A 12,500-nucleotide genomic window follows, 5' to 3' on the forward strand; every position below is an offset into this window, starting at 1 on the left:
AGAACTAAATAAGGGGTTGTGTTTATATTTTGTTTTCTTTTTTTTTTTTTTTTTTTTTTATAGGAATTACATTCACATTTGATAGTATTATAGTTTTTGAATTTAAACAGATCCTAAACCCAGATAAACAATATTTTCTTTATTTTTTTTTTTTAAAAACCACATTTACCAAATACATCATTTTTCTTAGAAAAATTGGAATTATAAAAATTCTTTAATTTTTTAATTTTTTAAATTTTTTTTGGGCGGGTTGTTTTTTTTTTTTTTTTTTTTTTTTATTTATCGTATAACATAAACAAATACATTGTACATATAATCTTTTAAAAATTGTTTTGTATATAAAAAAAAAAAAAAAAAATTGTATATAAATGACAACATCAATATCAAGTATAATAGTAGAGCAATTTAAACATAGTTCTAAAATAAATGTTCATAAAGATAGTAATATTTCAGCATATAGTAGTATATTTTTCGAATTTAACAAATTAATAAATAGCCAAAAAGAAACAGATACATTTTATCAATGTTTTTTATCACCATTAAAAATATACTTAATTACAACTTCAAATGATTCAATTAATAATGTTTCAAAGTTTTTATCTAAATTTTTAATTTATTTAAATACTCCTGCAACTCCATCAAATACAACAACAACAACAACAACAACACCTAATAATAATAATGAAAATAAAAAATTAAATGAATTTAATCAAAAAAAGTTACAAATTTATGATTCAATAATAACATTTTTATCACAAGTTTTAGAATCAAAAGAATCTATTGTTAGAATTAGATCATTACAAATACTGAATCATTTCATAAATGACATAAACTTTGATATCAATTTAATAAATAATAGATTAATTAATCAAATAATATCAAGATATCAAGATAAAAATTCAAATGTTAGATTAATAATTTCAAATTTATTAATAAAATTAACAAATATATATATTATGATTTATAATAATAATAAAAATAAAAATAATAGTAATAATAAAATATCACCAACAAAATTACAAGAAGAAAAACAAAAACAACAAGAGGTTAAAGTTATTATTCAAACATTAATTGATTGTTTATTGATTATGTTAGAGAATGATTTAATATGGAATGTTAGATTAAATATTTTAAAGTGTTTATCACAATTCAAGAATCAATTAGGTAAAGAAGAGTATTTAAATATTATTTTAACAAGAACAAAAGATGTTAAAGAGAATATTAGATTGGAGGCATTATCAATATTATCAAATAGTTTTCAGTTTGATAGTTTATCAAGAGATCAAATTTTAATGATATTAAATTCAAGTTTTAAAGATCCAAATGAAAAAGTGGCTGAATTTGCTGGTAAAATGTTTTGTAAATGGTTTTCATTTATGCAACAAGAACAACAAACCAATAATAATAATAATAATAATAATAATAATAATAATAATAATAATAATAATAATAATAATAATAATAATGGTAATGATAAAATGATGATGTTCAATGATAATCAAGGGGATGATGATGATGATGATGAAAATTGGATTTATAGATTTTTAGAATTTATTGGTGTAGGTGATGAAAATAGTGAAATATTATCAACTGTATTATTATCATTATTCAAACAAGCAAACATCAAAGAGTTTTCATTGAATGATATTAGAGAGTTAACATTAGAGCAATCATTTCATTGTAAACTATCATTTCAATATTTAAAATCTTTAAAAACTTTAGAAGCCAATGAAAAGATTGATTCTTTATTACCAACACTAACCGAATATAGAGATATACTATTCAATCATTTGAATTCCGATGTATTCACTCTCATTCAATTATTAAAACTATTAGAATATTTTGACCTTTCATATGATGAAGTAGGTCGTTCAAATATTTCAGTGTTTCTACGTGAATTATTAAAAGCAGTTCAATTAGATGATGATGATGACGATGATAACGAAGATGCCAATGAAGAACAATTTAATAGCAATAACCAACAAAGTAGATTATTAATTGATCAAACATTACAATGTCTTTCATTACTTCATAGAGTTGAAAGAGATTTCATTGTATTTATTGTTGAAATAATATCAGATTTTATTGAACCATTGGAAGAGGATCAAGAAATTGTTGAAAAACAAAATAAAATCGATATATTATCAAAAGCATTTGCAAAGATTGAAAAGAAACAACCAATTGAAGCTGAAAAGATTAAAGGAGCAATTAAAACTTTGGAAAAACAAATTAATGATAAACAAACCGATACAATTAAAAAATGTTCAATCATTACTCATTTCCTTTTATTAAATGCTAAAAAATGTTCAAACTCTCCAGAAATTGATGGACTTTTAGAATTGGTTATATTACCATCGATTCAACATCCTTTACCAGAATTACGTAGTATTGGTATTAAAAATCTTGGTATATTTTGTTTACATAGAAAAGTAAGTCTTTATAATAATCATAATCATAACAAATTAAAAAGGTATATTTTTTATTAATACATTTTTTTTTTATTATTATCGTCATTATTATTTTTACAATATAGAAAGAAGCATTAAAATATTTAAAATTATTTGAAAAAATCATTGAAAATGATATTGAATATGTTGCAATAACATGTTTAAAGGTTATTTTCGATATTTTATTAGTATTTGGCTCACCAAATAAAATACCAAAAGAAACAGAGTCACTTTATAAAATGATTAGAAAAACTTTTACAAATTTTAATGAAAAAACAATAGGTAGCAATATTAATAATAATAATATCAATAATAATAATAATATGAATAATAATATAAATAATAATAATAATAATAATAATAATAATAATAATAATAATAATAATAATAATAATAATAATAATAATAATAATAATAATAATAATAATAATAAACAAGGTAGAAATAATAATTTAGAGATTAGAGAAATTTCAATTCAAGGTTTTGTTAAACTTTTATATGCTGGTATTGTTTATGATCAAAAGATTTTAAAGTTTTTATTATTGGAATTATTTTCATCATCAACCATTGAATTAATAGAGTTAAGAAAATGTTTACAACTATTCTTTGAAGCCTATGTTTCCGATATTTTAGATAACAAAAAGTTATTATTTGATTGTATAATGGACTGTTTTCAATCAATTTGTAATTCAGCCTCTTTTCATTCACCTTATTCAACAATTAATTTAATTGATTTTGGTAAATTTGTTTTATCTTTAATTGATAGACCAATGAAGAAATCATTATATTCAGATTCATTAATTATAAATTATAATGATTATCAAGATCAAAATCAAAATCAAAATATTAGTAGTCTTGATAATGAAGAAATTAATAATCAATTTAATCAAGGATTTTCAGAATTTAAAGTTTCAGATTGTCACCCAAAATTAGCATTATCAATTTGTATTGAATTGATTTCAAGTTTTAGAGGTCATTCAAAAGAATTGGTTAAATTACTCCCATTGTTCAAATTTGATCCAACTATTCATCAAGATTTATTAGAGAAAATTTATGATCAATTAGAAATTTTACTCAGTTATTATACTGATCCAATTTTAGAGAAATTTCATCAATCTATAATTAAATTATTATCAAAAGAATTTTTAGATCAAAAATCACAATCACAACAACAACAACAATCATCTCATCAATCAAAAATTAAAAAAGATGCAACTTCAAATTTAAATAGCTTTTTAATTGATTGTAATACTAATTTAACAAAATCTCAAAAACAAAAACAAAAATTACAATTATTTAATACTCCAATGAAAAAATATATGAAATTAAATAATATTGATAATAATAATAATAATAATAATAAAAATAATAATAATAAGAGTGATAGTACATTAAAACATAATCTTTTAGATAATATTTCAAAATCAAATAAGGAAGGTGTTAAACCTTTATTAGTCGATTATTTTAAACAACAAAAGAGTTTATTCAAAGGTGAAGGGATTTTAGATACTACATCATCAAACAGACCAAAGAAAAAGAAAACTAAACCATCAACAACCACTGTAAATATTGAAAACCATGATGAAAATTCTTTGTCTTCAACTCAATTCTTTTATCCTTTCCTTCATAAAAAAAGTGATATCTCTTCACCTGTAAATGAAACCACCACCACCACCACCACCACAACAACAACAACGTCCTCTTCTTTATCAACTCCTGTATCATCTGATTCAGAAACAAGTAGTAATAGTAGTGGAGAATCAAAACACTCCAAACAAATATTAATCAAAGAAGTTTCAAATCTTGAAGAAAAATTAAAAGTAACAAATTTAAAACCTCACTCCACCGCTTTATTACTACAAAATCAAGAAACTACCACTACTGGTAAAAAAATAAATTCAATCTTAAAAAAAAGATGTATTTCTATCAGTAAAGAAAATGAAGATACTAAAACCAAAAAAGTTAGATTCCTCAATTTTGGTTCTATCGATAAAAACCAAGTTTAGAATAAAATTTTTTTTTCTTAATAAAACAATAAGGTTTTTTTTTTTTTTTTAAAAGAATTTACAGTTTTATTATTATATATTTATTATTTTTTATCTTTACAGTAGAACTTCAATTTTTTTTTTTTTTGTTTTTTTTTTTTTTTGGAAAATATTGGAAAAAAAAAAAATAAAAAAAAGAGTTTCTAGAAAAACTAGTAAAAATGTTTTATATTTAATTATTTTATATTTGATTTTAATTATATATTAATTTTGTTGACAATCATCATCCATACTATGACGACGTTTATAAATATTATTGTCATTATTGTTATTGTTGTTGTTATTACCATTGCCATTATTGTTTTGGTTATTGTTGTTGTTATTTTTATTATTATTATTATTATTATTATCGCCATTAAAATTGTTTTGTATTTGACTATTCGGTAAACTATTTCTTCTTTCATAATTACCTTGTAGTTGATGTTTCTTTGAACTTGGAATATTATTCAAATAATTTTTATTGTTGTTATTGTATTGGTTGTTATTATTATTATTATTATTATTTTGGTTATTGTTGTTGTTGTTGTTATTAAAGTTATTATTACCATTGCTATTGTTATAGCTATTATTATTATTATAATTATTATTGTTATAATTATTGTTGTAGTTATTCATATAGTTATTGTTAAAGTTGTTATTATTGTTGTTATTGTTATAATTGTTATTACCATTATTGTAGTTATCATTGTTATTGTTGGTATCATCAGAAAAATATTGATCATCAGAAGAATCTGAGATTCTATTATTATTATTGTTGTTGTTGTTGTTATTATTATTATTAAAATATTGTTCATCTTCTTCCTCATCATCACAATGTTGTCTATTATTATTATTATTATAATTATTGTTATTAATATAATTATTATAATTATAATTATTATTATTATTTCTATTATTGTTACTATTGCTATTGCCATTGTTATAATTATTACTATTGTTATTGTTATTATTGTTATGTCTATTTAATTCAGAATCAGAATCAGAACTTCCAGAGTCAGAGAAGTTTTTACCTCTATTATTACTGTTGTTGTTGTTGTTATTATTATTATTGTTATAGATGTTGTTATTATTTCTATTTCTATTATTATTATTGTTATTATTATTATTATTGTTATTATTATTATTATTATTATTATTATTATTATTATTATTTGATAAAGAGAGGTGAGGAACATTTTTATTATTATTATCCATATTATTATTTTTGAAAAAGTTGATATTATTTTGTTGTTTTACATTAAGACTTTCAAGAATTGGAGTTAAACCAGAAGAAGAGTTTTTAAGAAGTTCAATGGCTCCACCTTGATTTCTTGATGGTGAATTATCACCATTTCTATTTTCATAATCATCTTCGTCATCAATAGGAACTCTTCTTCCTCCGGTTTGAACTGGAGCGACATCACCTCTTCTTTTCTTTTCTTGACGTTTATTTGAGAACCAAGTAGTAACGGCACAATAAGACATACCTAAACGATTGGCCAACGTTTCTTTATCGTCTTTAGTTGGATAATCATCATTGTCAAAAAATGTTTTTAAAATATCAGCTTGTTCCTTCTTTAATCTTGTTCTTCTTTTCTTTTCTTTATCATTATTTGGTGAATTTGATCTTGAAACTTTTTGTTGTGGTTGATATTCATCAAAACTACTGTTACTATTATTATTATTATTGTTATTGTTATTATTATTTTTATAACTGGCATGAGAACGTTTTGGTGTATCATTATTATTATTACCATAATGAGTTGGAGAGCTATTATAATTGGATGGTGAAAGATTTGGACTATGAGATGGTGAGAAATTATCATCATTATTGTTATTTTGGTTATTTTGGTTATTATTATTATAGTTATGGTTATGGTTATGGTTTTGGTTATGGTTATAGTTATGGTTATTATTATTAATATTATTATTATTAATATTATTATTATTATTATTATTATTATTATTATTATTATTATTATTATTATTATTATTATTATTATTATTATTATTATTATTATTATTATTATTATTATTATTATTATTATTATTATTATTATTATTATGGTTATTATGGTTATTATTATTATTATTATTATTATTATTATTATTATTATTATTATTATTATTATTATTATTATTATTATTATGGTTATTATTACCTCCATTTAAATAACGGTTTGGGGAAATTCTTTGTTGATTATGATTTGGTGAAAGTAATTGAGGTGATGAAGTATTTGATGGTGCTTGTAATTGAAGTGGTGGTATACCAGAGTTACTTTTTGATAAATTTGATGATGGACTTCCATTCATTGATGGCGATTGATTATTATTATTATTATTATTATTATTATTATTATTATTATTATTATTATTATTATTAATATTATTATTATTTTTATTATTTCTTAAAGGTGAAAAAGATGGTGATTGATTTGATTGATTAAATTGATATTGTAAAAGTGATTTATTATTTGAAGTACTGTTACTTCTGTGTCTTGGTGAATTTGAGGAGGACGGTGACATATTACTGGAAAAGCTTGGTGATGAATTTGAGGAATTTGGGGATTCTAACATATCAACTTTGACCTTTTTATTTAACCCGTGGATATTTTGAGGTGATGGAATTGATTGGTATTCACCACTTTGTTTGAAATTTGTATTTGGAATTGGTGAGTGAATTGGAGATGACGATGCTGGTGAATTTGGTGATGGAGATCTTGATGGACTAGATATTGATGAACTTGGTGAAGAATATGGAGATCTAACAGTCTCTGTAATTGATTGGCTACTTTCATTAATATTTATTTTATTATTATTACTATTATTATTATTATCATTGTTATTATTATTGTTATTATTATTATTATTATTATTGTTATTATTATTGTTATTGTTATTATTGCTATTATTGTTATTGTTATTATTGTTATTATTGTTATTATTATTTTCGTTGCATTCGGCAATATTATTACTAACCACCTCTTGTTGAGATTGATTTGATTGAAATTGCTTGCCTAGCATTGATGAATGTAATAATGACCCAATATTCATTGTTTTGTTATTTATATTTTATATTTTATATTTTATATTTTATATTTTATATAAAATATTTTATATTTTATATTTTATATTTTGATGAATTATTTTTTTTTTTTTTTTTTTTTTGTTTTATATTTGTGATTTGGAATTTATAATTTTATTTGCGTGTTTTTTTAAAAATCTGATTTTGAAATAAATAATTAAATAAATAAATACATATACATAAATAAAAAAATAAATTTAAATAAATAAAGTTAATAATTTTAGTAAAAAAAAAATTCTATTTTTATAAAGGAAAAAAAAAAATTAAAAAAAAAAAATTAAAAAATAAAAATAATTTATTAATAGAAAAAAAAAAAATAATAATAATAAAGATTATTATAACATTTAGGTTTTTGAATATGACAAAAATAACATAAAGGTATATATAAAACTCCAATGGGCAAAGAAAAATAAAAAAAAATAAAAATTAAATAAAAAAAAAAAGAAAAAGAAAACTTGGGTGGGTGGTAATAATGTTAATTATAGACTTTTGATGGTTTTACAAATAATTGTTCTTTTTTTAGAATTTTATGTGAAATTATATATCTTGGTTTTTAGTGAACATTTAATCCAATTAACACTGTGATAAACACATGACGCACTGAATAACGCCAACACATTTTCAACTACAAAAAAAATAATTCCAAGATTTATTAACAAAATAAATGGGGTTATGGATATTTAAAATGTTAAATATAGTTTTTTTTTTTTGATTTCTAAAAAAATCCCCACACTTTTTTTAAATCTAATTTCTTTTATTAAAGAGAATTGTTTTTTTTTTTTTTTAACACCACAAAAAAATAAAAAATAAAAAAAATAAAAAAAGTAAATTATTTTTAAACAAACAAAAATATCCCACCTAAGATATATAAAAACTTTTTTTTTTTTTTGTGAAAATTGAATTGTGTGAATTTAAAAATAATTTTGTAAATTGATGACCAAAATAATTGAAAAAAAAAATTTTTAAAAAAAAAAAACAAAATGGTTTGTGATGTTTTAGATATACAAAATTTGGTGAATTTAAAAAAAAAAAAAATAAAAAATAAAAAAAATAAATTAAGTGAAGAAAATCAACAATTTACATTTTTTTTTTTTTTTTCGAAAACTGATTTTTTTTTTTTTTTTTTTTTGAAATGTGAAGGGAATAAAATAATAATAGTATTAAAAAAATGAAAAGACATTTACAATTTTTTTTTTTTTTGTTTTGAAATAATAATTATATTGGTTTTTTTTTTTTTTTTTTTTTTTTTTTTTTTATTTTTAAACATTTATAAATTTGTACAAATATAAAATCAAAAAAAAAAAAAATGAATAGAAAAACTGAAAAAAAAAAAATAAAAAAAAAAATCAAACCCACATCACACCAAAAAATTTCATTGGATTTATTATTTTTGAATTTTTATTTTAAAAATGAAAAAAAAAAATTTAAAAAAATTAAAAAATTTCCTAGATTTGCAAGAAAGGCAAAAAAAAAAACAATGTGTTATATAAAAAAGAAAAAAAAAGAAAAAAAAAGAAAATAAAAGAAAAAAAAAAAAAAACATGCAAATGGGCAACAGTTAATTTTTCTTTTTCCTTGGCACTTTTCATTTTTGGGTTCTTTTTTTTTTTTTTTTTTTTATTTTCTTTTTTTATTTTTTTAAAATAAAATTTTTTAATTTTTTAAAGCACAATATAGAATTTATACACTTTAAAATGGTATTTTAAGTTATTGATTGACTTAATTTTTTAAAAAAAAAATAAAATAAATAAAAAAAACAATGACTATATTTACAATTTTTGTGTTTGATTTTGATTACTTTTTTTTTTTTTTATTTATTTTTTTTTTAAAAAAAAAAAAAAATTATTATTATTTGTTAAATATTGATACAATATGGTACAGGTGTTATATAATAAATACAATTATTAGGAATAAATAATGTGTTTAAGGTTTTTTTTTTTTTTTTTATAAAAAATATTTTTTTTTCTTTTTGTTTTTTTTTTATTTTTTTTCTTTATTTTTTTTTATTTTCAATTTAATGGGAATGTTTTGGATCACAAAAAAGAGATTTAATTGAAAAAAAAAAAAAATTTATCGATAAATTTAAAAAAAAATATCAAAATAGGAAAAAAAAGCTCTTCAATGTGTGTGAAGATCTAATTATATTATTGTTATATATTATTATTAATTTATCATATAACGAACAAATCACATCCATGTGTGTGGGTTTTTTATTATTATTATTATTATTTTTTTTTTTTTATTTTTATTTTTTTTTTTTTTTCTTTTTTTTTTTTTTTTTTTTTTTTTTTTGAATGAGATATAGAGTGAGTGAGTTAGTGGGTGGGTGAGTAAGTGGTATTTAATTTAAACATTTTCCACATTAATAAACCCCATTGGAATTTTAAGTCACCCACCCTTGTTTAACAATAATAACACCATCATCACAACTAATAACAACAAAAAATAAATGTTTTTAAAAGAATAAACAATTGTTTTTTTTTATTATTATTTTTTTTTTTTTATTATTTTTTTTTATTAAAATTTTTTTTTTTTCCAAGAGTGTGAATATAAATAATATTGTGTGGAGAGAGAAAAAGAGAGAGAGAGTCATAATGTGTTGAGTAATGGCACCACATTAATGAAAAAAAAAACCTAATGGTTTCTATAGAAAACAAAAAATTTTATTGGTAATCAAAACAAAAAAAAATATAAAAAAAAAAAAAAAATATAATAATAATAATAAAAAATAATAAATCAAGATTTAAATTTGATTTTTTTATTTGAAACTGACTCCATAATGAACCATATTTCACATTATTTTAATGAGTACATTAACTGAATGATTTCATTAAAAATTAATAAAAATATATATTTATTATATTTATTAATTATTTAATAATTGAATTAAAAAAAAAATATATAAAAAAAAATTAAAAAATAAATAAATAAATAAATAATAATAAAAAATTAACACATTATTTGTTTTGATTGGCAATGAGATATTTAAATTTATGCCAGTTATGTGAGATGAAAAATAATAAAAATAAAAAAAATAATAAAAATAATAAAAATAAAAAAATAAATATACTCTGATATTTTTATTATTGGATATAAACATTAAACGAGTTTAAATAAAAATAATACATTATAATAAAATAAAAAAAAATAAAAAAAAATAAAAATGACAATAAAAAAAAAAAAATCTGTTATTTACTTTATTGTTATTTTTTTATTTTATTTTATTTTTTTTTTTAAAAATAAAAATTAATAAAAAAAAGATTTAATATGATTATACAATTATTTAAATAAAATTAGAATTAAGAAAATAAATAGATTTGATTTGGTATTGATTTGATTTGATTTGATTTGTTTTTTTTTTTTTTTTTTTTTTCTTAAATAAAAAATTATATTGGCACTATTATTTTTATTATTATTTTTATTATTTTTTTTTTTAAAAAAAAAAATAATTTTAAAAATAAACAAAATAATTAAAAAATAAAATTTGTGTGTACCATTATTATGGTCAATCTACCTAAAAATACACATACCAATATTTTCATTTAAAACGTACAAACTTGGATTAAGAAAATATTGAATCTGTGTTTGTTACATCTAGTAGAACAATAAAAAAAGTAATTATGATATAGTGTGTATTTGAATGACAATTTGGAGAATATTGATGAATATGTATTATTTGAAAAAAGAAAAATTATTTTTAAAAAAAAAAAAAAAAAAAAAAAAAAAAAAAAAAAAAAAACAAACAACAAAAAGGTCACTTGTAAAATGAGGGGGTGATTTAATCATTATATTAATAAAAAAAAAATTCCATACCGTCGCATGAAAAAAAATGATATATATATATACACTCCAAAAACAAATCATCAAATACACACCCACATATAACATTTTTTTTTTTTTTTTTTTTTTAAAAACAGTTGAACTGAAACACACAAACCAGTGTTAACACACGCACACAACAAATTTATAAATACACTCACACACCAACTGACAAATAAATATCAAATTTTAAAAATAGTTCTTTTTTTTCCTTACTTTTGAATATATGAATTTTTTTTTTAATTTTTTTTTTTAATTTTTTTTTTTTTTAATAAAATAACAATTTATCTGTTTATTATTTACCTCTTTTATTCTTTTTTTTATTTTTTTTTTTTTTTTATAATAATAATAATTACATATAAATACTTTGAAAGTTTATTCGTTCGGGTTTTAAAGAATAAAAATGTGGTATACAAAAAGAAAAAAAAAAAAAAAAAAAAAACCAAACTACCAAGAGTATCTTGTCGCCTAACGCAAAAAAAAATTCTTATTATTTTCACTCGCACAAAAAAAAAAAATTAAAAAAATTCTGGGATATTCAAGTTTTTATGCTTGAGTTTTGGGGAATTTTCAATGTGATTATTATGCTAATTAAAAAATTACTTAGAATCACTGCCATACCCAAGAGACTTTAATCAAGCTATTTGGGAACGGTTTAGATATTGTGTGTTGTAAATATTATTTTAATTTATTTTTAATTATTTTTTTCTTTTCTTTTCTTTTTTTTTTTTTTTTTTTTTTTTTTTTTTTCTTAAAAGTGAGATGTGGTTGAACAACAATATAAAATTACATTGATTTTAAATGAAAGATACAATAAAAATATGAAAAATCATTTCATACTAAAAAAAGAATTTCCTACCTTTTTTTTTTTTCCTTTAAAAAACTGTTACCCGTTGTGCAATGTTTTTTTAATTTTTTTTTTTTTTTTTTTTTTTTTTGTTTTATTTTCTATTTTATTATATTTATTTATTATATTATTATTAAAATGATTATTTGAAAATTTTATTTAAAATGTTTTTTCAATAATTTTTTTTTATTTTTGATTATATTTTTTTTAATTATTTTTGGTAATATTTTTTTTATTTTTTTTTTTTATTTCTCTTTTTCTTGAGATTAATTGTGTAT

At 19.0% G+C, this 12,500-nt stretch overlaps 2 protein-coding genes across 2 annotated transcripts; one reads left to right on the plus strand and one right to left on the minus strand.

The window, feature by feature from the left end:
• Window positions 1-368: 368 nt before the first annotated feature.
• Window positions 369-4,453, plus strand: DDB_G0275129 (hypothetical protein; the record flags this gene model as incomplete). Its single annotated transcript, XM_638653.1, has 2 exons — window positions 369-2,429; window positions 2,534-4,453. The coding sequence occupies 2 exons, from the start codon at window positions 369-371 to the stop codon at window positions 4,451-4,453; spliced, it is 3,981 nt and encodes a 1,326-aa protein (XP_643745.1).
• A 243-nt stretch (window positions 4,454-4,696) lies between these two features.
• hbx2 (homeodomain containing protein) lies at window positions 4,697-7,525 on the minus strand (the record flags this gene model as incomplete). The annotated part of the gene is made up of 1 exon (XM_638654.1): window positions 4,697-7,525. The coding sequence occupies one exon, from the start codon at window positions 7,523-7,525 to the stop codon at window positions 4,697-4,699; it is 2,829 nt and encodes a 942-aa protein (XP_643746.1).
• Window positions 7,526-12,500: the final 4,975 nt, after the last annotated feature.

Source organism: Dictyostelium discoideum (genome assembly GCF_000004695.1).
Source record: "Dictyostelium discoideum AX4 chromosome 2 chromosome, whole genome shotgun sequence".
NCBI classification, from domain to species: domain Eukaryota; phylum Evosea; class Eumycetozoa; order Dictyosteliales; family Dictyosteliaceae; genus Dictyostelium; species Dictyostelium discoideum.